General features: G+C 58.9%; 1 protein-coding gene across 23 annotated transcripts in view; it reads left to right on the plus strand.

The window, feature by feature from the left end:
* The window catches only part of Obscn (obscurin, cytoskeletal calmodulin and titin-interacting RhoGEF), a 130,841-nt gene that overhangs the window by 71,063 nt on the left and 33,344 nt on the right, over positions 1-26,434 (plus strand). For 11 of the 23 annotated variants that reach the window (XM_077802198.1, XM_077802203.1, XM_077802204.1 and 8 more), the window contains 31 exons: positions 1,040-1,303; positions 1,755-2,018; positions 3,538-3,804; positions 4,425-4,691; positions 4,818-5,090; positions 5,637-5,909; positions 6,406-6,602; positions 6,787-6,862; positions 10,140-10,412; positions 11,362-11,628; positions 12,203-12,475; positions 13,312-13,587; positions 14,128-14,415; positions 14,549-14,830; positions 15,191-15,564; positions 15,959-16,829; positions 17,629-17,907; positions 19,801-19,879; positions 20,129-20,247; positions 20,515-20,712; positions 21,341-21,373; positions 21,598-21,696; positions 21,908-22,126; positions 22,538-22,598; positions 22,757-22,896; positions 23,423-23,545; positions 23,714-23,853; positions 24,400-24,600; positions 24,751-24,830; positions 25,216-25,389; positions 26,245-26,401. In XM_077802198.1, the coding sequence (XP_077658324.1) occupies positions 1,040-1,303; positions 1,755-2,018; positions 3,538-3,804; positions 4,425-4,691; positions 4,818-5,090; positions 5,637-5,909; positions 6,406-6,602; positions 6,787-6,862; positions 10,140-10,412; positions 11,362-11,628; positions 12,203-12,475; positions 13,312-13,587; positions 14,128-14,415; positions 14,549-14,830; positions 15,191-15,564; positions 15,959-16,829; positions 17,629-17,907; positions 19,801-19,879; positions 20,129-20,247; positions 20,515-20,712; positions 21,341-21,373; positions 21,598-21,696; positions 21,908-22,126; positions 22,538-22,598; positions 22,757-22,896; positions 23,423-23,545; positions 23,714-23,853; positions 24,400-24,600; positions 24,751-24,830; positions 25,216-25,389; positions 26,245-26,401 (6,887 nt within the window). The remainder of the gene's footprint in view (positions 1-1,039; positions 1,304-1,754; positions 2,019-3,537; positions 3,805-4,424; positions 4,692-4,817; positions 5,091-5,636; positions 5,910-6,405; positions 6,603-6,786; positions 6,863-10,139; positions 10,413-11,361; positions 11,629-12,202; positions 12,476-13,311; positions 13,588-14,127; positions 14,416-14,548; positions 14,831-15,190; positions 15,565-15,958; positions 16,830-17,628; positions 17,908-19,800; positions 19,880-20,128; positions 20,248-20,514; positions 20,713-21,340; positions 21,374-21,597; positions 21,697-21,907; positions 22,127-22,537; positions 22,599-22,756; positions 22,897-23,422; positions 23,546-23,713; positions 23,854-24,399; positions 24,601-24,750; positions 24,831-25,215; positions 25,390-26,244; positions 26,402-26,434) is intronic. The other 12 variants (XM_077802232.1, XM_077802234.1, XM_077802239.1 and 9 more) reach the window with 8 other exon arrangements.

The raw sequence follows: 26,434 nt of genomic DNA on the forward strand, positions 1-26,434 counted from the left end.
GTCCCATCGCCAGTCTCCAACCATGTGTGTATCTTCAGGACCTCTGTTCTGCCTCGCAGTTGGCGAGTGTCACGCCTCTGGCACGCGTGTCCTGCGCAGGGCTTTCCTGTTACCCTTGGCAGTCTTGGCTCCGGGGGAGGAGCTGCCTGGTCACCAGCCACCCATGAGTCCCCTTAGCAGGTGCTCAGCCACGCCTGATGCTCTCAGGGCATCTCCCACTCTCTTCACTGTGGATCCAGGTGTTTTCTAAGTGTTTGGGGCTGGTTCCTTGTTGATGGACAGTTCTGCCTTCTCACACTCTCCTGTGAGCCATAGGGAGACAGCAGGCCATGCCTGCCACACTTGGCTTAGCTGTCTCCCAGCTGGACATCCACCTGGTCCTGCTGTTTCCCACTGCTGCCCTCCACAGAACACTGGAGCACAATCTGGCCACTTCTGTGCCACTTCATAGCTAGGATCACCTTTCTTCCACTCCCCAGGAGTGTTTCCCTGTGTCCATCTAGTCCTGGCCAGAAGCACTGTTAGTGTCTGTATTTCCTCTGTCAGGCCCTTTCTGGCTAGCTGGGATTTTTCTAGCATATACCTCAAAAGTCTTCCAGACTCTGGCCGCCATCCAGCTCCAAAGCCGTTTGTAGTTCTTGTGGAACCTGCTGACAGTGTGGCTGGAGCCTGCAGTGAGAATCCTACTTGTGAGGCAGGGAGGCTCACAACTGGGAGCTGCCTCCCACAGGGTCCAGGGAGAGGGGTCACCGCGTGGTACAGACGTGAGCTCACAGCTCTAGGCACCTGGTGTGCTTCCCAGCAATGAGAAGTTGTGGGTGGGCAAGATGCCCTTGAAGAAGGAGGACCTGGAACGGAGCCCTGCTCCCAGCCACCTGATCAGGAGCAGGCGCATGCAGGACCTCACTCAGACCCTCACGGATCTCCCACTACTGTGACCCTCCAGGCGTCCTGCTTTATTTTCCTTCCTTGATGTTTGGGTCTTGACCTCAGAACCTGCAGAAGGTTTGATGGCCTCTGTCCATGTGATCCTTCCTAGCCCTGCCTGCACGATTCACTGAAAATCTGAAGTCCAGGGAGGCCATGGAAGGGACCACAGCCACACTGAGGTGTGAACTCAGCAGAAAGGCTCCTGTGGAGTGGAGGAAGGGTGTGAAGACCCTCACCAGTGGGGACAGACTCCGCCTGAGGCAGGACGGGGCTGTGTGTGAGCTGCAGATCTCCGGCCTGGCCACAACTGATGCTGGGGAGTACTCGTGCGTGTGCGGGGAGGAGAAGACAGCAGCCACATTGACCGTGAGGGGTAAAGACTACGTGGCAGAATAGATCTGTGTTCTGGTGTCCACATACTGACTTCATGTCAACTGTCACTCAGTCTACCTTCTCTTCCGGGTCTGTGGCACCCTCTTACCCCTGCATGGGATTGTAGCCAGCTGGTCTGTCAGTCTGTCTCTTGTCCTCATTATTGTCATGTTCTGTCCCCTGAAGTTCCCCAACACACCTGAGGTTCTTCATGTGTTTCAGACCCTCCCTGGCCTTGCACGTCAGGTTCACAGGGAGGCCTGCAGAGGCCACAGAGTGGGCCAGGGCCACATGTGCTCAGGCTGCATTGGGGAAAGATGAAGGCCCTGGTGCTCAGCACACCCAACAGGGGGCTTATGTACAGATGCGTTTCATGTCCTTTCTGTTGTCCACGTCCATCCTCTCCACGTGCCTGGAGAGCATGATAGCATCCATGTCTTTCTGGCCACCAGCCCTGCCCGCCAAGTTCACAAAGGGTCTGAGGAATGAAGAGGCTGTGGAAGGGGCCACGGCAATGCTGCAGTGTGTGCTGAGCAGAGAGGCCCCTGTGGAGTGGAGGAAGGGTGTGAAGACCCTCACCAGTGGAGACAGACTTCGCCTGAGGCAGGACGGGGCTGTGTGTGAGCTGCAGATCCAGGGCCTGGCCCGGGAAGATGTCGGGGAGTACTCGTGTATATGTGGGCAGGAGAGGACCTCGGCCACGCTGACAGTCAGGGGTAAAGACCTCGTGTGGCCATGTGAACCTCCAGCTGGTGTCTTTACCCTGTCTCCGCCTCCTACCTCCTGCATCCACACACGGCCCAACTCCTGTGGCAACCCCGTGGCCACCTGTCCTTTCCTCCCCTGGGCTTCTTTCACCTCTCCTTCTCGTGTCCATGTCCATCCTACTGCGTACTCTGTTCCTCTGTGGTTACTTGCTTCCTTCCTCATCTGTGCCACCACCCACCTGTCCACACCATGGTCCTCTGGCAGTGTGTGGCCCCATGTTCTCAGTGACCGCTTGGCCCTCCTCAGCCCTGCCCGTCAGATTCATAGAAGATCTGAGAAGCCAAGAGGCTACAGAAGGGTCCACGACCACTCTGCGGTGCGAACTAAGCAAGGCAGCCCCCGTAGAGTGGAGGAAGGGGTCTGAGACCCTCAGAGATGGGGCCCGGTATAGGCTGAGGCAGGAGGGGGCCACGTGTGAGCTGCAGATCCAGGGCCTGACTATGGCAGAGGCTGGGGAGTACTCATGCGTGTGTGGGCAGGAGAGGACCTCAGCAGTGCTGACCGTCAGGGGTAAAGACCTCCCATGACTGTGGGCTTGTTTGGGTTTCTGCCTTTGCTCTGTGTCCAGCCATGGCCATGCTGCCCCTGTTGTCCAGAGGGAGGGTGCCCTTTCCCTCTGTCTCATGCTGTTTCTCTGTCCTGCTTGGATTTCTGACATAGCACTGCCCAGTGTACTAGTGCCTTGCCAGTCTCCCCAGGGACCTCATATGGCCAGCTGTCATGGAGGGACAGAGTTCCCACCTTGTTTTCCTAATCACCTTTTGTCATTCCTCCTCAATCTCTGCATGCCACGTATAGCCCAAGATTTTCTTTTGGGGGCCCTGGGGGTTCTGATGCCCAAGGAGGTTCCCCAGCCTGGGCTCTGCACCTTGCCCCTGATTGCCAGTGTGTCCACCTGAGGCAGTCAGCACCTGCTACCCCTCAGCATCTCAGGGGCATGAGGGACAATCCTGCCTGGGGATTACTGGGACAGCCTGGCCTGCAATGGGGAATTATGGCCTTTCCTGTGGACTCAGCCATGCCCTAGGGTCTGGCCTGGGGAGACACAAAGCCCTGCCCTGTGATCTGAGCCTCCTGTCCCTGTCCTGGGGTCTGGGAGGAACAGGGCCTTGTCCACAGTCTGGGAAGGATATTGCCTTGTCCTGTGGTCTTGGGGAGAATCACCCTTCCCTGGGGTCTGGTGGGAGTGGGAAAGGTCTTGTGCTGGCCAAATGACTATATGACTGGACTTGGCCCTGCTCTGGTGGTCCAAGGGGGACACATCCCTCTGGCAAGGCTAGAGGTTCTAAGGGGGAGGCTGCCATTAGAAAAGCCTGTGGCAGATCTCTGCTCTGCCCCAGCTTCCTCACCTCCCTCCTTACATAGACTGGTCCCGTGGAGGTAGGCCAAGGGGCTGGGAGAAGCTGGGCTCCCCAGCTCTGGCCAGCTGTGTGCCTGATCTTGACCCTGCCTCCTCCCCATCTGCAGTTCCACAGGCTGTGTTCCGGGAGCCCCTGCAGTGCCTGCAGGCTGAGGAGGGCTCCACAGCCAGGTTGCAGTGCGAGCTGTCCCTTCCCAATGCCACTGTGGTCTGGAGCAAGAACGGCCTGGAGCTGCAGGCTGATGGGCGCCGGGAGTTGCAGCAGCTAGGCTGCACCGCCGAGCTGGTGCTGCGGGACCTGCGCCGCGAAGACGCGGGCGAGTACAGTTGTGCTTGTGGCTCCCAGGCTACCAGCGCCACCCTCACTGTCACAGGTGACCTCACAAGACAGGGCGAAGCCTAGCGTGGGTGCAGAGTCCCCGCTGACCCTCAAGGCTGCAACCTGGGGGGGGGGGTCCCAGCAGAGAGGACCCGGCTCAGTGGGGCGGGGCGGACCTGTCCTGATAACTTTGCTCGCTCCTCCCACCTCGTGGTTCTGCCCGCCCAAGACCTGCGCCCCAAGACCAAAGGACAAGGTTGTGGACAAGGCCCTGTTCCTCCCAGATCCCAGGACAGGGAGCACCACCTAACCTTTCCTCTTTCTCTCTTCCTTACCCGTTGGGCCCTCTTCCTGTGCAGTCCCCCAATTCCTCCTGGTGGCTGTGATCCCGCCCCCTCCCCGTAGTGCGGGGGTCCTGCCCCTGTGCGAAGCCGCTTGCGTTTCCTCTGCTTCTCTATATCCGCTCCAGGACCTCGCTTCCCTGGGTCTCTCCCTTTCTGGTAGCTTTGCTGGCCGGTATTGCCTCTGCCACATGCAGTTCCCCAGTTGTTTCTTCCCAAGGGTATGCCTTGTGGGTCCGACTCAGGATTTGCCCGGATGTGGTTCTCCACCTACACGGTTCTGGGTCTTAAATGCTCAGGGTCTCGCTGTCATGTTCTCTTTCCTGCCCCGCAGCTGCACCCTTGCGGTTCCTCCGGGAGCTGCAGGCCTTAGAGGTGGATGAGGGAGCTACAGCGCACCTGCGCTGCGAGCTGAGCCAGGAGGGAGCGAGCGTGGAGTGGCGCAAGGGCTCCCTGCAGCTCTTCCCCTGCGCCAAGTACCAGATGGTACAGGAGGGCTCCGCCGCCGAGCTGCTGGTGCGCGGGGCGGAGCAGGAAGATGCGGGAGACTACACCTGCGAGGCGGGTCAGGCGCAGACCACAGCCTCTCTTTCCATCCGCTGTGAGCTGCCCACCGGCCCCTGTGCTTCCCCAGCAGCCTCATACCTCAGGGGTGGGCAGGCACCTTGCTCAAGGCGAACATGAGGTGGGAACCTGCAGTCTTAAGCTTTCCTTTCTTGTCCCTCAGCCCCCAAGCCCAAGTTCAAGACGCGGCTGCAGAGCATGGAGCAGGAGGCAGGCGGCGTGGCTCGCCTCTGTTGCCAGCTGAGCGAGGCTGAGCCAGGGGCCCCTGTGCAGTGGCTAAAGGAGGGCGTGGAGCTGGCTGTGGGCCCCAAATATGAGATGCGGTGCCAAGGGGCCATGTGCGAGCTGTTGGTCCATGGGCTGGAGACCAAGGACACAGGAGAGTATGCCTGTGTGGTGGGTGGCCAGAAAACCTTGGCTTCTCTCAGGGTCAGAGGTGAGCCAACCAGGACCTCTGGCCACACCCTCTTCCTGACAGCTTCCCTGGGGACATACCTGGCTGTGACAAGTGCAGCTCACAGGGTGGTGGAGGTCCCTCAGGTTATAGGCTCTCTTCTTGCTACTCCACCCCCATTCTGATCCTCCAAGAGAAGGGCTTTATGGGGGTAGGCATGAAGCCTGCAGCACTGAAGGCTGTGCTCCCTCCTGCCCCCCAGCTGGCAGCAGACTGGCCTGAGCTGGCCTGGTGGCCCTTTCTGGCACCTACCTGCTCTTCCTGAAGGTCTTACTTTCCTGGTGACCTGGCCAGGATTGGGCCTGCAGCAATGTTGGAGCCAAACAGGGCATCTATCCACTGTCCTGCAACCAGAGCTGTACCCTTGGCCTTGGGGAGATAGCTGCCCCAGCTATTTCTAGACTCATTGAGTGAAGCAGCTGGCAAATGCCACACAAGGCAGAGGAGTGTTAGGTGGCCAGGAAGGCTTTCTAGAGGGGCACTGGGGCTGGCCCAGCCTGAAAAGGGACCCTTCTTACCACCCACTAGAGCCTGAGGTAACCATCGTGAGGGGCCTGGTTGATGCCGAAGTGCAGGCTGACGAGGATGTGGAGTTCAGCTGTGAGGTGTCACGGGCTGGGGCCACAGATGTGCAGTGGCGCCTCCAGGGCCTGCCACTGCAGAGCAACGAGGTGACAGAGGTGGCTGTTCGGGATGGCTGCATCCACACACTCCAGCTGAAGGGTGTGACACTTGAGGACGCTGGCACCGTGTCCTTCCATGTGGGCAGCCATGCATCTTCTGCTCAGCTCACTGTCAGAGGTAGCCAGCTCTGGGTGGGCCTGCCCTATCACTGCCCCTGGGAGGCTGTCCTGGCCCAGCCTCTGTTCGGGACAGAAGTGGACAGCAAGGGTCCCTGCTTTTGGGATCCTTGGGTGTTGGTAGAGAGAGGGACTATGAACTGGCCATTTCTTAGTAGCCCCAGTCAGGACGGAATGATTCTGGGCTGAAGACTGAGTCATGCTGGTGAGCAGGCAGTGGTGGGCTTCCCAGAGCTTAACAGTTTTAAAGCTCCAGTTTCCCTCTCCTGATTTTCATGAGGGGTCATTGCAGACTGGCCGCCCCAGCCTTTAGCCATCTTGGCATTTCCCTTTGGTCAGAGCCCTGGCTAGAGGAAGGACTGATAACACACCCCCATGTACTGTCTTCAGGAATTGGGGTGGGGTCACCAGGGAGGACCCCCAGAATATGGAAGCTATGCTAAAGAAGGGAGCATCCTGGACACAGAGGCTGACACCCATGCCTACCCTGTGTCTAGTCCCAGAGGTGACCATCCTGGAGCCCCTGCAAGACATGCAGCTGAATGAAGGCCAGGATGCCCACTTCCGGTGCCGGCTGTCCAGAGCTGCAAGCCAGGAAGCCCGCTGGGCTTTGGGAGGGGTACCTCTGCAGGCCAACGAGATGAATGACATCACCGTGGAGCAGGGCACACTTCACTTGCTCACCCTGCACAAGGTGGGGCTCTGGGACCTGTTCCACTTGGACAGGGATGGTTCCATCTCCATTCAGAAAGACCCTCCACTAGGGGGTCGGGTTAAGGAGGTGATGAGCCCCATCATTAGGGGCTGGCTAGATGGACCAGTCCTTCCTGTCAGGATGAGTTGGCCAGGGCTAAGCATCTTCCTCCCTGTGTCCTCAGGTGACCCCTGAAGATGCGGGAACCATCAGTTTCCAAGTGGGTTCATGCAGCTCAGAAGCCCAGCTGAAAGTCACAGGTGGGCAGCTCTCTCCCATACCTAGGCCCTGGCCTGTGGATGCCTGTTTTCAGGGCACCACAGCATCTTGCCTAGTGGCAGCTGGTGTGTGTGTGTGAGTGTGTGTGTGTGTGTGTGTGTGTGTGTGTGTGTATGTGTGTGTGTTGGTGTGGGGAAGAAACCCTAGACTTAGCAATTTTCCAGTCCTTGATCCCTCAAGTCATGGAGTGGGGTAGGCTGGTGAAGATCTTGAGGAATGCTGTGTATGGGGGGAGCACAGGCCAGGATTGGTATTCTCTGTAGGAGAGCCTTGCTGCCTTGGACCCTGAGGTAGAGACAGGGTCTTCTGGACATCATCTTCCAATGCCTGTCCTTCTGATATGTTCCATGTGGGCCCACACACATCCATGTTGAAACGCTCTTGCATACCACACAAGCTCAAAGGTGTGGATGCAACAGCTGATGCGTGACACCTGTGTGGACTCAGGCATGGTGCACATGGCCCCAGAATGCAAACAGGACTTTAGGAATCTTCAACTTGGATTGTACCTTGACTCCACAGGTCACTCTTGAGTGCATTCCATTGCTGCCCTATTCCAGGTTCTCAGACTGGTCCCATCAGTCCACACCAATCATCCATTCATCCATCCACCCATTAACCACTTCTCCATCCACCCTCCCATCCATCCATCTCTATCCATACGTTTATTTATCAACCATCCATCCATCTACCATTCATTCATTTACTACCACCATCTGTCCACTGTCCACTCACGCACCCATTATCCATCTATATATCCCTCCACTTTCCATTCATCTATTACCTATCTTCCATATCTAGCTATCCACATACCTTTCCACTCATCCTCTGTCCATCCATTTATCACACATTCATCCATCTACCACCAGTTCATTATCCTTCTGTCCATCCACTAACCCATTAACTATCCATCCATCCACCCTACCATCTACCAGCCACTATCAAACCACTTATCTACTCACCATTGAGCAAGCCCCTACCATGGTCAAGTCCTGGACCTTGAGGTCCAAAGGTAGCTTTGCCCTCAGGGATTCCCCGTCTGCTTGGAGGAGCTGGACATGGAGACAGTGTATGTTTGAATCTCATGCTCTCCTCCTCAAAAACCTAAAGAATAGACAGATATGGTCAGCTCTGTGGCTTGGGGGCTGGGAAAGGCTACTTAGTGCCTTAGGTTGTGAAGATGAGGTGTCATGGGTTTCCTGAATGGGAGCAGTGCAGGAAGGGCCTTGTGTGTTCCTGGGGCGATGACTATGTGGGGGTGACATGGCTCTGTGTCCCTTGCTTGGGAAAGATGGCTCATTATGCATCAGGACAGTGATCTCAGGGGGAGGGCCATGGGCCTAGGTGTGTGAATGGATGGCCAGGTAGGGGTGTGATAGGCAGGCCTGGGAACTGTTGCTCGGGGCAAGACCCAGGAGCTGGCAGAGCAGAAGGAGGTGCAGATGTACACTTGGGGAAGGCAGGTGCTGGTGGGGTGCATCGAAGGGGAGGAGTGTGGAGAGGCTCCTGAAGGAGGGCTTGCTGGGGTGGGCATGGGGGCTGCCCCGCACATCACTGTCCTGATGGGCTCTGGTGTCTGCCAGTGACTCCCACCTGCCCCTTGTGGCCCGCCTCCTGGGGTAAAGGCATCTAGGCCTTACCAAGCTGAACAGTGTCTCTGTCTTCATAAGGAGGCCCCAGGATGGCCTGTGGAAAGCGCTCAGAGAAGCATAGGGTGGCGGTGACATCCTCCCTGCCTGGCCTTAGGCAGCAGGTGGTGGAAGAAGTCTCTCTGGTCCTACTGGCTGGCTTGTGGGGATGGGAGGATTAGACGTGGATGCTGGTATCCTCTTCCTCCAACCAGCCTGAGTGTCCATCAGGAGGTAGACAGGATGGAGACTGTATGGAGGGCACAGGAGGGCAGGCATGATTCATCTGGGAAGGCCCTGAGCTCGGACAGGGACAGGAATATTTGGATCCAGCATCAGGGCCCTGAACCCTGGGGCTGAGGGACTTCAGAGGAAAACTGGATGAGGTGCCCTCTTGGGATTGAAGGTGCCCCCAAGGACAGAGAGGTCCCCTTCTGAGGCCAGCCACCACCCCTGGGGAGAAGCAGGTGCTGGGGCCTCTGCTTCCTGCCCTAACCTGGGTCAGACGAGGCATCCGCACTAGAAGGAGCCCCAGTCATGGGGCTTGGGGCTTGTCTGCTCTCCTGATGATCAGGGTACCATGCATGGCATGGCCTCCTCTGGGTGAAACCTATAGTGTTCTGATGGGGTGTGAGCTGGGCTCACCATGGTCACCTCTGTGCCTCCCTCTGTGATGAGGGTGGATTTCTAGACCCCAGGGCTCAGGTCATCCTTTTGGTCTGGATGGTGCCAGTGGGCCCCAGGGTGGCCCCACACCAGTGAGTCTCAGAACTAGGCCAGCACATCCCATTTCTGACATCTGTTCTAGAGAACGGTCACTATTCTCTTCCTGTCATACTTCCTCAACCTAGAACATTTGACCAGACACTCACAACAGACATAAGCAGTTCTCCAGTGGACACCCACTGGGTGTCTTGTGATTCAGTTCTGACACTATCTACCCAGATTTAGCACAGACCCTGCAAGCTAAGGGCTCAGTCCATAGGCTTCCCCGGCTTCAGATGTCAATGGCAAATCTCAGGTTGCTACCCAAACTTCTGAGTGGCTTCAAGTGAGGGCTCCCACTGTCCTCTCCTCATGCTTGACCAGTTTGCTAGGACAACTCACAGAAGTCAGGGACACACTCATCTTGGATAGCTTGTTGCAGAGGATCCCGCTCAAGGACAGCCAGGTGAAAGACAAGAATGGGAAAGGACACAGATTCCATGTCCTCTCCAAGCTGCCCTCCCAGCCTGTGTTCAGCATTGTGGAAGCTCATCTGGTCTTGTTAAGAGTTTGTCTTATGGAGATTGATGTCCAACCACCCTGCTTTCTCAGAGGATGGGGCTGAGCCTTGTAACCCTGTAATCACTTGATCTTCTTGGTGACCAGTCCTTTCCTGAAGCTGTCTCAGGGCTGGGCCTGAGTCACCCCATTAACATAATCTCAGGTGTGATTAAAAGAAAAAAAGAGCCTGTTATATATAACGAAGGGACTTGCAGCATTTTCAGGAGATTCTGCTGGGTTAGGAGCTCTGGGCCAGGAACTGGGCATAAAGACAAAACCTGCTATCATAGGACACACCTGCACCAGTAGCCCCAGGTAGCCTCTAAGTGATGGACCCAGCCCTCCTTCTTGCCCTCTTATGCAGAGGCTGCACTGTGCCTGGTCCGTGGCCTGCAGAGTGTGGACGTCTTCGCAGGGGAGGTGGCCACGTTCTCCTGTGAGGTGTCTCGTGCTGGTGGGCCAGAGGCCCGCTGGTGGCTGGATGGCACCTTGCTACAGGACAGCCCCCAGAGTGCCATCACTGTGCGTGATGGGACCTTTCACTCCCTCACACTCTCGGGCCTGGGGGTGGCCGACTCAGGCACCGTCACCTTCCGCACAGGGCCCCTGGTCTCCACAGCCAAGTTATTGGTCAAAGGTATTGACCACTGGGGACTTCCCCATGCTGGTGCTTCTGCTCCTGCTGCCACATGCTTCCTACAGGCTCCTGGGGAAAGGGGGAGGATGGGCACTGAGGGTGGGGACTGTCCCCAGAGCCAGAGGCTGGGCATCACTCTACATGTGCCACCTACCCTGGGCACCCCCAGGAGGCACAGTGGGCAGCTCTTACTTTTGAATGGGAGATCTAGCTGGAGGCTAGGTCCACTGCCACCTGCCAGGTAGGGCCAATGCATTGCCACCTGCTTGGCCACCAGTCACCTAGTTAGCTGCACATCCCCAGCCACGGGGGCCAGTCCCTTCGGGGGCCTTTTTGGGCTTCTGAGGGGAGGCCCATGCCCTTGGCCCTGGCCTACCTGTCCCTGCTCACATCTGCTCCTCTGCTGTGAGCTCAGCTAAGATCCATGCCCTTATGGAGGAGCTAGCCAGACAGGGAGAGTAGCAGCTGCTAGGGTCTCCCTAGCCTCTTCCCGACAGCTGTTCCTGGTGCCTGCTGTGTACTGTCATGTAAAATGTGTTGAGATTTCAACAAATGGAGATGGAATGGGGGCCCTGGGTGGGAAGCAAGGCCCCTGGAGAGGGGCAAGCAGGGCAGGGGCTCTGGGTTCTGGGGCAGGCCCTAGGACATCCAGAGGAGCCTTTCCAGCGGCATATGTTTCTGGGGGCCAGCAGGTATGTGGGGCCAGAGGAGCTCTGCCTGGACAGAGGTGAAGCCTAGGCACTATGCTCATGGGTGAGGTGTGTCTGTGAAGGGCCCTGGGCTGCGGTGTGGGTTCCCTTCCTAGCCACATGCCAGGCAGCTCCTGCTAAATTGTCACCATGAAACTCCATGCTTGCAGCTGCTGAAGCCACTAACACTGAGTGGGGTGGGTGGGCCATGGTGGTGCTGTTCCTCAGGGCTGATGCATGTCCGGCATGTTGGCCGACAGATCCTACGGTGGAGGTGGTCAGTGCCATGCAGGACCTGGCAGTGGAGGAGGGTGGCTCTGCCGAACTCCTCTGCCAATACTCACGGCCGGTGCAGGCCACATGGAAGATGGACGAGCGGGAGGTACACGCAGATGGGCACCGTGTCATCATAGAGCAGGACTGGACTGTGGCCAGGCTGACCTTCAGGCCGGCCCTGCCCTGTGACAGTGGCATCTATTCTTGTGAGGCCGCAGGCACTCGCGTGGTGGCACTGCTACAAGTGCAAGGTGAGGCCACCTGGCGGGCAGCCCAGGTCCAGCACGGCTTTGGCGTGGCTCTGACCATGCAGCAATGGTGGAGTGGCAGGCAGCAACAGCCAGCTCTGCTCTGCAGGGGACCTACATAGTGGGAACAGGCCCGGGAGGTGGCAGGCAACCTGCCCTGGGCATTGCACTGCTGCTGGATCAGGGCATGCTGCTGCTGAGCTTGTGCTTTTGGGAGGAACCATGGCCAAGAGAACCTGAAAGGGAGGAGGGGACAGGGGCCGAGGACCAGGGAGGCCTCCATCAGCAGGGCTATGGGGGAGTGTACCTGAGCAGTGGCAGGGCCAGGAGTGCTATTGGGACACGAGGACAGGGTTGTGTCCATGCCTGTGACTGAGCTGGCTGGGTGGTGTGAGTCTGCGGTCTGTGAACACCTGTGAGTTTCCTGTGGTCAGGAGACCACTGTTGATGTGAGGGGCCCAAAGGATGGGCAGGGTGTGGAGGGAACACTACAGGCCTGGGTGCCGCCCCCCTGAAGCTGCTGGCTCTCCCAAGGGACAGTGAGGTCATCAGTCCCTGAGCCTTGCTCTCCCTACAGCCAAGAACACCGTGGTCCGGGGCCTGGAGAATGTGGATGTGCCTGAGGGCGGGGAGGCCTTGTTTGAGTGCCAGCTGTCCCGGCCTGAGGTGGCTGCCCACACCTGGCTGTTGGACGATGAGCCCGTGCACACCTCGGAGAATGCAGAGGTGGTATATTTTGAGAACGGCCTGCGACACCTACTGCTGCTCAAAAACCTGAGGCCACAGGACAGTTGTCGGGTGACTTTCCTGGCTGGGGACATGGTCACCTCTGCTTTCCTCACCGTCAGAGGTAATGGCAATGAGAGCTGGCGGGGCGGAGGTGGGTGAGACCCCTCCCACAGGAGGTTGGGCCACTTTCTGGGCAGCCCAAGGTGGCTTCCAACACTCTCCCACCAGAAGGGAAGTTGCTCCTTGGCAACCCCCACTCTACCTCCAAAAAGAGTTGTCTGGACTGCTCACTCAGGGGATGGGGCCTGGGACAGGAGCAGCTTGCAGGAGAGTCCTCCACCTGGGCTGGTGGCCTCTGGGAGAGTGCTGGGGTCCTGCAGGCTGCCGGATCAGGGCATGCTGCTGCTGAGCTTGTGCTTCTGGGGGAACCATGGCCAAGAGAACCCGAGAGGGAGTGGGGACAGGGGCCAAGGACCAGGGAGGCCTCCATCAGCAGGGCCATGGGGGGAGTGTACCTGCACAGCAGCAGGGCCAGGCGTGCTGTTGGGACATGAGGACAGGTTTTGTCTATGCCTGTGACTGAGCCGGCTGGGTGGTGTGAGTCTGCTGTCTGTGAACACCTGGGAGAGGGCGGGGCCTGGAGAGTTGGTTGGAGGCAGGACATCAGTCTTTGAGACAAGCCCTGCGGCTAGGGAATGGAGTGAGATGTGGGGAGCCCGAAGGGGGTCTCCAAGACTCCTCCAGGGGCTGGGCAGCGCTCCCAGGACAGGAGTGCAGCTTCCAGTGCAGGGCGTGTGTCTCCCAGGCCCCTCCAGTGTGGGGCTCTGCAGGTAGGGAGAGCTGGTGGAGATGGGGTCTCTGTCCACTCCCACTCAGTGGGAGACCCAGTGGGCCATGCTGGGCTTGATCTCTCTGGACCCTCCTACACACCCGCATTTATTCCACCCCTGACTGCAGGCTGGCGCCTGGAAGTCCTGGAGGCCCCCAAGGATGTGGTGGTGCGAGCTGGCACACAGGCTCGATTTACCTGCGTGCTCAGCGAGGCCCTGCTGGTGGGCGAAGCCACCTGGTACATCAACGGAACTGCGGTACAGCCTGACGACGACGACTGGACCGTCACTGCTGATGGCAGCCACCACACCCTGCTGCTACGCAATGCACAGCTACACCATGCTGGGGAGGTCACCTTTGCTGCCCGAGACGCAGTGACTTCAGCTCGACTTTCGGTGTTGGGTGGGTGGTTTGTGTGTGTGAAGGTGTGTCCCTTCTCTGCAGATTGGGTCACACTCCTGACACCAGGGTGGATGACCATCCTGGGCTGGGTCCTGCTATGAATCTGTCTCACCCCCATAGTCTTAGGATGCTCCCTCCATTCCTAGGTGGCTTCTCCTGCAGGTGTGTGGGCCAGGTCACTAAAGTCTCAGGGCTGCTGTTGATCAGATGTGTCCTGGCTCAACCCTGAGTACCCCCTGAGGCCATGGTCCCCAGATCACCACCTACCTTCCCCTGCTTTGTACCTGGGAGAGGTCCAAGCTGGGCCCTGGAGGGGGTGGGCAGGAGGAGCAAGGTTGCCAATCCATACGTGCTGGGGGCTCTCACTGGCCTCCCACTCAGAGTGGGCTCTGGGTATGGTCTCACGATCATCCCTTGCTACCAGGGCTCAGGGGAGGTGATCTGCCCAGTGCCTACACTGTGTCCAAACCAGACTCAGGGGTTGCTGGAGGGGGCCCGCAAGTCCCAGTGAATACACTGACCTACTCTTCTTCCCTGCAGGCCTTCCTGATCCCCCAGAAGATGCCGAAGTGGTGGGTTGCAGTGGCCACTCCGTGACGCTGTCCTGGGTGGCTCCCACAAGCGATGGTGGAGGGGGTCTGTGTGGCTATCGGGTAGAGATGAAGGAGGGGTCCAAGGGCCAGTGGCGTTTGTGCCACGAGCTTGTGCCTGGGCCTGAGTGTGTGGTGGATGGACTGACTCCTGGGGAGACCTACCGTTTCCGAGTGGCTGCTGTGGGCCCTGCAGGTGCTGGGGAGCCTGTGCACCTGCCCCAGATGGTCAGGCTGGGTGAGTAGCCATCTTGGTCCTGGAGAATGCCCAGCTTCTCCAAGGTGGAGGGAAGAGTTGGCAGGGTGAGGTCTGGACCCTGGAATGCCCCCACACCTGATGTGGCCTGTCCTCCGTGGACACTGTTCCCCAGCAGAACCAGTGGAGCCTGCACCTCCCCTGCCCCCTACCCCTGTGAGCCGGCAGGTGGTGGCTGGAGAGGATGTCTGTCTGGAGGTGGAGGTGGCAGCTGAGGCCGGCGAGGTCGTCTGGCACAAGGGGACGGAGTGCATCCAACCCAGTGGGCACTTTGAGGTCCTTTCCCGGGGGCGGCAGCAGACACTGGTGATCAAGGGCTTCAGGGCAGAAGACCAGGGCGAGTACCGCTGTGGCCCTGCCCACACCCTGGCCTCAATGGAGGCTGCTACCTTCCAGGGTGAGTGCTAGGTTTTGGGCTGGGAAACCTTGAATGTGGAAGTGGGTGGCCTGTCCCACCCCATCACTTTCTCCCGGGAGGTTGTCAGTGCCCCACCTTGGAGCCTGATTCAGGTGCATTCCCTATGCAAGTGTCCCACCCCTGCAGTGTGGGCCTGTGAATCTAGGCCCAGGCTCACTGTGCAGAGCCATTTTCTGTTCTGGTCACCACATTGTCTATGCAGGAGGTGAACTGACATAGGGAGGGAAGACTGAGGCTCAGTGCTTCTAGACCTGGTAAAACCAGGTGCCAAGTGGGGAACAGAGGTCCAGTGATAGGCTTGGGGTCACAGCTCTGGTGATACCCTCCTGCTCTCCTCAGTGGTGCTGACCCCTGGCTCTGGGGACGAGGCTCCCACACAGCCCAGCCTGCCCCCTGAGGCAGCCCAGGAGGGTGACCTGCACCTGCTGTGGGAGGCCCTGGCCAAGAAGCGTCGCATGAGCCGTGAACCCACGCTGGACTCCATCAGTGAGCTTCCAGAGGAGGATGGCCGCGTGCATCACCTACGGCAGGAGGTGGAGGAGGTGGCCCCTGACCTCTCTGAGGGCTACTCCACAGCTGATGAGCTGGCACGCACTGGAGAGGCTGACCTCTCGCACACCAGCTCTGACGACGAGTCCCGGGCAGGCACACCTTCCCTGGTTACTTACCTCAAGAAGGCTGGGCGGCCTGGGGTCTCACCCCTGGTCAGCAAGGTGAGCCTCTACTTGGCTTGCAAGGGGAGGCCCAGTGTTTTACCCTTGCCACTACCACCCATGTGCTTGTCCCTCCTTCCACCGATTTCTCCACCCGTCCATCATCCATCTACTGCTAAAGCCTTTTCCTATAAAGCTGGGGCCAGTCTCTCTGGTGTTCCTCATTACCCATCAGTCCCCAGTGGGGACTGTATAGAGTGATTTCAGGGAGTTGGGCTTGCTTTGTGATAGCAACAAGAGCCAGCAGGTACCTCATATTCCATGAGGCTGGCACAGTTGCCAGGGCCTGAGAGGCAGAATGGATAGCCGTGCGGAGATCAGTGCTGGGCCCTGGTCTTGTGTGTCTGGCCTCGGGGCCCCTGTCTCACTGTGATACTGTGCTCTGTGCCCACAGGCCAGGGCCCCAGCACCCTCCTCTGTGGAACCACAGAAGCAGCAGGAGCACCCAGCCCAGGTGCACCCACCACCGATAGGTCTGAGTGCTGAGGATCTGGGCGACCCCTCCATGGACAAGGCAGCAGTGAAGATTCAGGCTGCCTTTAAGGGCTACAAGGTCCGGAAGGAGATGAAGCAGCAGGAAGGACCCGTATTCTCCCACACATTTGGGGACACTGAGGCCCAGGTGGGGGATGCCCTGAGGCTGGAGTGTGTGGTAGCCAGCAAGGCTGATGTGCGAGCATGCTGGCTGAAAGACGGCGTAGAGCTCACTGACGGGCGGCACCACCACATTGACCAGCTCGCGGATGGGACGTGCACCCTGCTGGTCACTGGCCTGGGCCATGCCGACACTGGTCGCTACACCTGTCAGGTGAGCAACAAGTTTGGCTGTGTGAGCCATAGCGCCTGTGTGGTGGTCAGTGGCACCGAGAGTGAGGCCGAGAGCTCCTCCGGGGGCGAGCTGGACGACGCCTTCCACCGCGCTGCCCGTCGTCTGCACCGGCTCTTCCGCACCAAAGGCCCAGCGGAGGTTTCGGACGAGGAGCTGTTTCTCAGCGCTGACGAGGGTCCCCGGGAGCCAGAGCAACCTGCGGACTGGCAGACCTACCGCGAGGACGAGAATTTTGTCTGCATCCGTTTCGAGGCCCTAGCCGAAGCTCACAGGGCAGTCACCTGCTTCCGAGAGATGTTCACCACCATGGGCATCGGGGTGGAGATCAGCCTGGTGGAGCAGGGGCCCAGGGGGGTGGAGATGCGCATTGGCAAGGTGGCCCCTGCCCCTGCAGCACCTCTGGAGCCAGTGTCCACTCAGCTGACTTCTGATGCCGGTGAGTCCAACTGCTCCACAGAGTTGGGTCGGGAGCTGGAGTCCAAGGGGGTAGAGGAGGAGTGAGGCCAGCAGTGGCCAGCACCAGCTGAGAGGTCCAGGGGTTACCTGGACTCCAGCACTCTGCAAGTGCAGCCTCCGAGGTGTAAAAAGTCCTGACTCATTGAACAGAGCTGAATTTGAATCCCAGCTCTGCCTCTTATTAGCTGTGTGTGCTTAGGGAAGCCACGTAGTCTATCGGAGCCTCGGCTTTCATGTGGGCAAAATGGGAATGTGAATACTTACTTTCTGGAGAGTTTTATTTATTTTTTCCCAAGGAGTCTTGGAGATATAACCCGTATAGAACAGGCACCCACTTCCACAAGGCACTTCACTTCCATTTCACCTACTGAGTTACTTATCAGCCACGCCACTGTGCCTGCATCTCTGCAGGGACAGGAGGTAGCTGGGATCAGTTACCCTGGCACTCCCAGAAGTTGCTCTCCTACACTCCAGATCCCAACAGCCCTCAGCCTTCCGCAGTTACTGCTCTTCCCATCCCTGTCTAGCGCTTCATCCCTCTTGCCTCCTGGTGGCCTGGGCAGCAGGAGAGACTTTTAGAGAGCTGGGAAGAGGGCTAAGCCTAGCAGGCAAGCTTCAGGGTCTGTGTCACGTCAGGTCTGCAGGTGCTCCCACATGGCCTGTTGCCGGGAAGCTTACACATGTCAGACCACCCAGCTGGTGTGATCGGTGTGTTTGTGGCCACAGGCGTGAGTGGCATGCCCAGGCTAACATGCTACATGCCCTGCCTGCTGTTCTAGCCCCCGTGTTCCTGACGGAGCTGCAGAACCAGGAGGTGCAGGATGGGTACCCCGTGAGCTTCGACTGCGTGGTGTCGGGCCAACCTGTGCCCAGTGTTCGCTGGTTCAAGGACGGGAAGTTGCTGGAGGAGGATGACCACTACATGATCAATGAGGACCAGCAGGGTGGCCACCAGCTCATCATCACTGCTGTGGTGCCCGCAGACATGGGCGTCTATCGCTGCCTGGCGGAGAACAGCGTGGGCGTCTCTTCCACCAAGGCTGAGCTCCGAGTGGAGCGTGAGTGCACTCTGGGGGTCTGTGTTACCAGGGTGGGGATGAGAGTCTCCTGAGCAGGGCTGGAAGAGTGATCCAGGGCTCTGGTCTTAGACCAGATAGGAGTTAGGTCCTCCAGGTCTTAAGCTGGTGGAGATTTCCCTTGAGCCAAGCCCAAGGCCACAGTTCCCCCGGGAGCCCAATGGTGGAGGTGGAGGTCTCTTGTATCTGCCGAAGGCGTCCAGGCTGGGGAGACCAGGAAGGTGTGGAAGAGGAACCAGGGGAGCCCAGCTGCTCAGCCACTGCCTTGGGGCTGCTCTGGAGCCCTGGCTATTGCTGCAGGAGACTCTTGGGCATGCGGGTGGCTGCTGCCACTGAGTGTCAGGACACTTGCTCTTTGTTTAGATTCCTGATGGTGCTCATGGGCCCGGGATTTCCTGGGTGTTGAGGGTTTCTGTTGTTCTAATGAGGTGACTCTTGCAGGGTCCCTGTAGCCTTGGTGGGCAGGCTGGCCAGGAAGACCAAGCTTTGACAGGAAGCCTGGAAAGGGCCCCACCCCATCCACTGGGGATGGCGTGTGACACAGCTGGAGTAGGGTGCCCAGGCTGTGGGCCTCAGGGAACTTCGGCCTGATGGAAACAGAGGTGCTGGCAGGGGCTATGCCCACCACAGCTTGCCCGACATTATCTCACATCTGGCTGCTCCTGAGGTGTCCTTAAGACACCTTCAGCCTAGGCAACAGGACCCTTGGTTGGCTTCTGTGAGCTGCCCTGGCAGGTTACTCCTGCCCCAGGGAGACCATGGGTCCTGATTTATAGCCACTGGGTCCACCCCAGCGAGGAGCCTGGGCTTCTGACTGGCCTCTGAAGCAGGTTGTCTTGGGGCCTGACCTGTCCCCAGGCAAACAGGGCCAGAGCTGAGCTGGGCTAGAGGACATGCAGCTGGCAGGTGCCCTGGCCACAGAACTGCTGCTGGTGTGTGTGGGGTCGTGGTGGAGGCTCCCCTGCATACAGGCATGCTTGGAGCTGTGGCATGGTGGGCGCTGATGGCAGGTCTCCTTCCAGAGCTGAAAGAGCTCTTCACGTGTTCCTGATTCCGGGCTGCATCAGAGGCATGACCTCGGTCTTTCCCTTTCTTGGCCGTGTTTTGGGGGCACCGTATCTTGCCTGATGAAGGCTAGGGTCTCTGCTCTTTCTTGCCTGCTTGGGCTTTGCCACACGTATGCAAGTGCTGCCTGATGTGAGTCATAAAGACCCACATGTGTGCTTTCTTCTGGAAACTTTGTGGTAGCTCTTAAGTTGAGGTCTTTGGTTCCCTTGGAGGGAATTTGTGAGTGTGAGGTAAGGCTCCAAGTTCACTCTTGCTTAACACCATTTGTTAAAGACTGTTTTCTTCCATTTTATTGTCTAAGCAATCTTGTAAAGTCCCCCAATTTTACCTGAATGTCACTGAGGACGTGGCAAGAAGGGCCAGGGGTCTCCGGTCCTTGGCTAAGGCGCAGCTGCCATTCAGCTCCCACTGGCCCCAGGCCCAGGGCCACACCTCCCAACCATCCTGCTGGGGTAGCGTCTCAGCATGGGCACTCTGGGGACTCTCGCTTGGCCCATAGTGGTGGAAGTCCAGCTTGTTGCCCCTTCTTGGCCAGAAATCCAAGTCTCTTTCTCTTGGTTTTGAGGCTTGTGTCTCCAACCTCTCGTGCCCAGGTGGGATGGAACCAGAAGGTTCTGCCACTGTCCCTGTCTGCTGTTCCTGGAGACTCAGGTCATATGACATTTTGTGCTGGGCCTAAGAGGCTTGCAGTTAGTTATGGGTGTGGAAGAACGAGGCTGGGAACAGCAGGGGTGGGCAGGCCCAGGAGGGCGTGTCCCCCTGAAATCCCAAAGTCCTGAGCCTCCTCCACTCACTTTTCCTCCCCAGTGACCAGCACAGACTACGACACTGCCGCAGACGCCACGGAGACCTCATCCTACTTCAGTGCCCAGGGATACCTGTCTAGGTGGGGCCACACAGACAGCGGCCCAGGGCCTCCCAGGAAGTGGTGATCTGGGCTGGGTGGCTTAGATTGACTTTCCCAAGCCTGCAGCTTTCAGTCAGACCCTGGCCGTTTCTGTCCCTCTGCCCCTCCACTCAGCAGACAGGGAACCTCAAACCCATCCGCCTCTGACCTTCACCCCGTGGGCCCTCCCGCCTGGACCCTCATCCTGCTCCACTTTATGGCTACCCCCTTATTTGTCTTTTTTGCCAGCCGGGAGCAAGAGGGAACCGAATCAGATGAGGGGCAGCTGCCCCAGGTGGTGGAGGAGCTAAGGGACCTCCAGGTGGCCCCTGGTACACGCCTGGCCAAATTTCAGCTCAAGGTGAAAGGTGAGGTGCTGGGGAGTGGGCACTGTAGCTGGAGGGAGGCCAGGAGCTGTCTCCCGTTGGTCACACGTGGGAAGGGCCTGACCAGTGGAGGTCAGGAGGTCATGTGTGCCTGCTGCTGGGCAACAGGAGGCTGCCACCCCACCCCCACACCAGAGGCTTGCTGGCCTCTGAGCAACCTCTTTTCTGGGCCTTTATCTGTCTCCCATCGAAAGAGTATAGTGCCCATTGAGAATGGTCCTGTGCTGACCACTCTCCTCCATGGGGTAGGCTACCCAGTCCCCAGATTGTACTGGTTCAAAGATGGCCAGCCCCTGTCTACATCTGCCCACATTCGCATGGCTGACAAGAAGACACTGCACACCCTGGAGATCATCTCTGTCACCCGGGAGGACGCTGGCCAGTATGCGGCCTATATCAGCAATGCTGTTGGTGCTGCCTACTCATCTGCCCGGCTGCTGGTCCGAGGTGTGTGCCCTGAAGGAGTGAGCAGTGCCACATGTACTGCATGCCAGGCCCCATCAGGCCGGGGCCCAGCCCATTGCCCCTATGCACAGTGGCACAGATGGCAGAATTGCCCCACAGGAGCGGGTGCCCAGTGGGGCTTGGACGCCCTGAGTGATGAGCAGGCTCTTGGGGGAAGCGGATGAACACTGGGCCCAGCAGACCCGCACAAAGCCCCAGTGGCAGCTCTGACAAGAAAACTCCTGTGTCCTTATTTTCCCAAACGTTCTGAGCACTGAGAGCTGACTCCCAGTTTGACCCATACTGGTCCTGCAGAGAGATTGTTGCTGGGTCCTCCTCCTGCCTCTCAGGGTGCAGCCCCAGCTGCCATCTCCCAGTGCCCATGTGGTTCCAGGCGGGGCCCCAGACTCCCAGTGGGCACAGGGAGGGTGGGGATGTCACACGGATGTACACTGGAGTGTGAGTTCTTTGGCCTCCGGGCCAAGGTTTCAGGCAGGGTAATGGACCTTTGACCATGGGTGGGGCCATGCCCAGGTCCCCCCACTGGGCAGTAGGACCAGGACCTTCCCACGTGTAGGGAAGCAAGGGAATCTGTGATTGCTGCACATCTGACTCCCTCTGCACTTTTCAGGTCCTGATGAACCAGAAGAGAAGTCAGCATCAGGTGAGATGGCCCTGTGGGCAGACAGAGGCTGGGTGGATTGTGGGCCTGAGGCCAGAGTGAACCAGCCTTGGGCCTGGTAGTGGTGGAGGTGCAGGAAGAGGGCTCTCTGGGGCCACAGGCACAGGCCACAGAGAACTACCTGGGGTTCCCAGAACAAGGACATCAGGACGTGGGAGCTGAAGGAGGGGTGCCGGGTGTCCCCATGGCTGTCCTTGCTCTCCCAGATGTGTGTGAGCAATTGGTGCCACCCCGCATCCTGGAGAGGTTCACCCCTAAGAAAGTGAAGAGGGGCTCCAGCATCACATTCTCGGTGAAGGTGGAAGGTGGGTATCCTCACTCCCTGGAGAAAGAGCACCCCCCCAGGACCCCTATGCCACCCTCCCATGGGTCGCCCATGCCACCCTCCCACAGGCCACCCATGCCACCCTGCATGGCCTCCTGCTCCACCCCTCATATCACTCTGGCCAAGCACCGTCTTCTGGAGGCCCATAGCCAGTGGGGCTGTGTACCCACTGAGCCCTCTCCTGCCCACAGGATGCCCGGCCCCCACCATACACTGGCTCAAGGAGGAGGCCGAGAGAGGCGTGCTGTGGATTGGCCCCAACACCCCAGGCTACACTATGGCCAGCTCTGCCCAGCAGCACAGCCTGGTCCTGCTAGATGTGGGCCGGCAACACCAGGGCACCTACACGTGCATTGCCACCAACGCCGCTGGCCAGGCCCTCTGCTCTGCCAGCCTGCATGTCTCAGGCCGTGAGTAGGGAGCCTGGGTGTGGTGAGGGACCAGCTTGGGATGTATGGCCTTCACCCACCTGTGATCCTTCTCCTGCAGAGCCCAAGAGCAGTCTGGGCCCAGTGGTGCAGGCCAGTTTGGCCTGGAACCTCAGCCCTGCCTGCATGGTGCACAGATGGCCTGCAGGCCCTGCCCAGAGCCCTCTGTTCAGCCCCTCTGAGAGATGGTGCTTGGAGGGCAGGCCTGTCCCCCAACCCCATGGGTGACCAAGCGCTGAGAGTGGACAGGGAGACCCTTGCCAGGGCTTCTTAGGAATAGTGCAGGCAGGGCCCCCAGGGTGGTCTAGATGTCCTGGGTAGGGGTCCCAGCCCAGGACTCAAGGTGTCGGAGTACAGGACCGGTCCTGACAGCTCCCCTGGCTCTCTGGACAGTGCCCAAGGAGGAGGAGCAGGAGAAGATGAAGGAGGCTCTCATTTCTACCTTCCTACAGGGGTGAGTGGGCGCCCTGACTGACTTACCCAGTGGGCTAGGGTGGTGTAGCCCTGTGGGTGGCCACCCCCTTCCCTGTGCAGGTTCTCCACACTATAAAATGAAGTTTTTATGGGCCCCTTCTAGTGTGGAGCCCCTGATTGTGGTGTCCTGGCCCCTAGGTCCCCCTCTATGGGGAACAGAGTGGTGGGGTCCAAGCTGGGCTTGCAGGACACCCCTCCTCCCCTCAGGACCACCCAAGCCATCTCAGCACAGATGTCAGAGTCTGCTGGTCTCACCGGCCTTGCTGGGCAGAGGAAAGGTATGCCCGGATTGGGTGCAGGGGAGGCCGCCCTTTGGACCTGGGCTCTGGGCAGGTCCCTGCCCTCTCATGGCCAGCTCCCAGCTCTGGTTGGAGTCAGAGCTGTTTCTGACCTCTGTGGTCATGGGGCCCATGCCTAGTGGGCTATGTTAAGAAGAGCCACAAAGTCACCTCGGCCCCCACAGCCGCAACCCCGCCTCAAGCCTGATGCCAGGCTGGACCCTGCCCAGCCCTGTCCTCAGCTCCCTCACCATCTGCCTGCAGCCCTGCCTGCCACCTGCTGCCCCTTAGCTGTGCTTGCTGTTCTCTGGCCACTTGCTGCCTCTTCTGTCCAGACCTGCTCCCTTCATTCTCATCCCTGGTCACAGGCTCTGCATCCTGCTGACCTCACTGGTCTCTTCCTGCTGGCACCACCTCATGGTCTCCCTGCCAGGGACTGGTCTCCTGCTCACCATCAGCCCCTAGGAGAATTGTAGTGAACTTTTGGGGGAAGCATGACCCCACAGTGTTGTGTTTGTTCCCCCAGGGGAGGCCCTGGTGGATGAGGAGGCCCACGGCCACCTGTCCCTCGCTGAGGTGGGCACAGAGGAATTCCTACAGAAACTCACCTCCCAGATCACTGAGATGGTGTCGGCCAAGATCACACAGGGTGAGGGGGCCAGGATGGGCATCCAGGGTCCCCAGGGGAGGCTGGGACCCTGTGTCCTCGCATGGGGCCTAGCTAGGACTCTGTGCCTGGGAGCCCTGGAGACTGGCTGGGTGGTAGGCAGTAGGGGGACAGCCTTCCAGGGACATCACAACCCTTGTGTTCGCCCAGCCAAGCTGCAGGTGCCTGGAGGTGACAGTGATGAGGAGTCCAAGACTCCGTCCGCCTCCCCCCGGCATGGCCGGTCGCGGCCCTCCTCCAGCGTCCAGGAGTCATCCTCGGAGTCAGAGGATGGGGACTCCCGAGGAGAGGTGGGTGGGCTGGGACCCTTGGGAACAGGGCTTGGGGCCTGACCTGCTGAAGAGACGATGGGGGGCTGCAAGGGCCTGGTGCTACCAAGGGAGGGGCATCACCCCCAGAGACACCAAGGGACACCAGAGGTTGGAGAAGAGGGCAGGGTCTCTGCACGTGGGTTCCTGCAGAGCACTACCTCTGATGTCACTCTCACTGCCATCTGTGGAGGGTGCACCTTTGCCTCCAGAGCCCACCACCTCTTGGGTTGCAGGGGGCAGTGGGCAGCAAGGCGCTGTGAGCAACCACAGTCTAGGTGCCCATCCACGTGGGCAGGAGCCAGCCCTCTCACTGCCATCTGTGCAGAGTGACCCTGGGTGCTCCTGCCCTGTGGCCCTGGACTGGGTACCTCCTCGGCCCCTGGACTCAGCACCCTCCCCTCTGTGCTCTTGGGGGTTTTAGGGGGTTTGGAGAACCTCTCCCTCCTCAGAGGTGGGAGGCCATGGGGGGCCTTGGCAGGCCTCACCCCTCTGGCCCCAGGACTTAGGCCCATTTCTCTTTATCAGATCTTTGATATCTACGTGGCCACGGCCGACTACCTACCCCTGGGGGCCGAGCAGGATGCCATCACACTGCGGGAAGGCCAGTATGTGGAGGTCTTGGACTCAGCCCACCCGCTGAGCTGGCTTGTGCGTACCAAGCCCACCAAGTCCAGCCCCTCCAGGCAAGGCTGGGTGTCACCAGCCTACCTGGACAAGAGGCTCAAGGTATGGTAGTCCGGAGCTGGGGGAGGGTGCCAAGGCCCTGGGATCCTGGCCCTTCGCCAGAGAACCCTGGAAGTAAGGGACAGGAGCCCGGTGGCCACAGAGGAGGTGGAACAAACTGGTGCCCTGGGACAAACTCCTGTTTCTCAACAGCTGTCTCCTGAGTGGGGGCCCAGTGAGGCCCCCGAATTCCCCGAGGCCGTGTCCGAGGATGAGTACAAGACCAGGCTGAGGTATGCGTTGGGGAGGGTTGAGGTTGGAGCCACAGCTGGCTGCTGGGCCTCAAGGGCCAGCTGGCGAACGCCCTGCTTCTTCATGGGGGACCTGTGCTTGCTGAAGCTGTGTGAGCCTCCTTAGGTCACGGTCCTGCCCCTGGTTTCTGCAGCTGTGCCCTCCCAGAGCCTCATGCGTGAGGGCTTCCTGGGGAAGAGGTGGTGCCCTTGCTCCACCACCTACCTACTTTCTGAAGCTGGGTGACAGGCTCCTACTCACAGGAATCCCGTTTAACTGCAGTGCAAGGGAGCAAGCTCTCCATGTGTACCTAGTCCCCATGTGGAGACTAGGGACAGTGGGAGCAGGGCAGCTGCTGGGCACCCCCTGATGCCACTCTTCCGCCAGCTCTGTCATCCAGGAGCTGCTGAACTCAGAGCAGACCTTCGTGGGTGAGCTTCAGTTCCTCCAAAGCCACTACATACAGCAACTTGACCGTGCTCCCCGAGCACCAGCAGCCGTGGCCAGCCAGAAGGCAGTCATTTTTCGCAATGTGCAGGACATCAGTCGCTTCCACAGCAGGTAGGCAAGGCCACACACATGCATGTAAGGTGCACGCACAGCTGTGGGTCAGGCCTCGTGGAGGGTGACACTCAGCAGCTAGGGTAGGAACTCGATTTACCCATGGGCACATCCCACTTGTGTGATGCCCCAGTGATAGACGCTCGCCATATGGGTTGAAGGCTGCAGAATACCTGCCACCCATGAGCACTCACACAGGCCCATGTGCATGCACATGAATGTACATGGGCACACGGGAAGTCCCATGTGCACACCACATATGCTCCCGCACCCAGCTTCAAATGTGCATGCACATGTGCTTGATATGCGTGTGCACATAGTGTACATGTGTGCACACATACGTATGTGAATCCTGTACAAAAATGTGCATACATGCTGGATACACATAGATATGTGCACTTACATGCATGCTGATCTCCATGCACGTGCACTCTTGCACACTCACACAAGCATTTGAGTGCTTGTGTGTGCCATGTGCACATCCACAGACACATTCAGGCAAACACATGCACACATATTATACACACATGCCACACATGCATGGTCACATGCACACTTGTGTATACATGCACAGTCACATTCATGCACACATGTACCCACACACATGCACATGTACATGCATGTACCCACATATACATGCTCACATACTACACATCTGCACACTCGTGGGCAAGTGTACATACCCATGCACTTCTGTACATGCCCACGTGTCTGCACACCCATCTTAGTATACTCAATCTCACATGCCCAGAACCCACTCCTGGGCAAGAACCATAGCCTCTCAAGGAGAGGGCCCAGGACTGGGCTGTGAGCTGTGCCTGACCCTGTCCCTGACCCTGTCCCTCTCTGTGGCAGCTTCTTGCAGGACCTGCAGCGCTGTGACACAGATGACGATGTGGCCATGTGCTTCATCAAGAACCAGGAAGCCTTTGAGAAGTACCTGGAGTTCCTGGTGGGCCGTGTGCAGGCAGAGTCCGTGGTTGTCAGCACTCCCGTCCAGGAGTTCTACAAGGTGCCCGTGCCTGGCTCCATGGCGTTGGCCACA

The sequence above is a fragment of the Urocitellus parryii genome, chromosome 1, assembly GCF_045843805.1.
Source record: "Urocitellus parryii isolate mUroPar1 chromosome 1, mUroPar1.hap1, whole genome shotgun sequence".
NCBI lineage: Eukaryota > Metazoa > Chordata > Mammalia > Rodentia > Sciuridae > Urocitellus > Urocitellus parryii.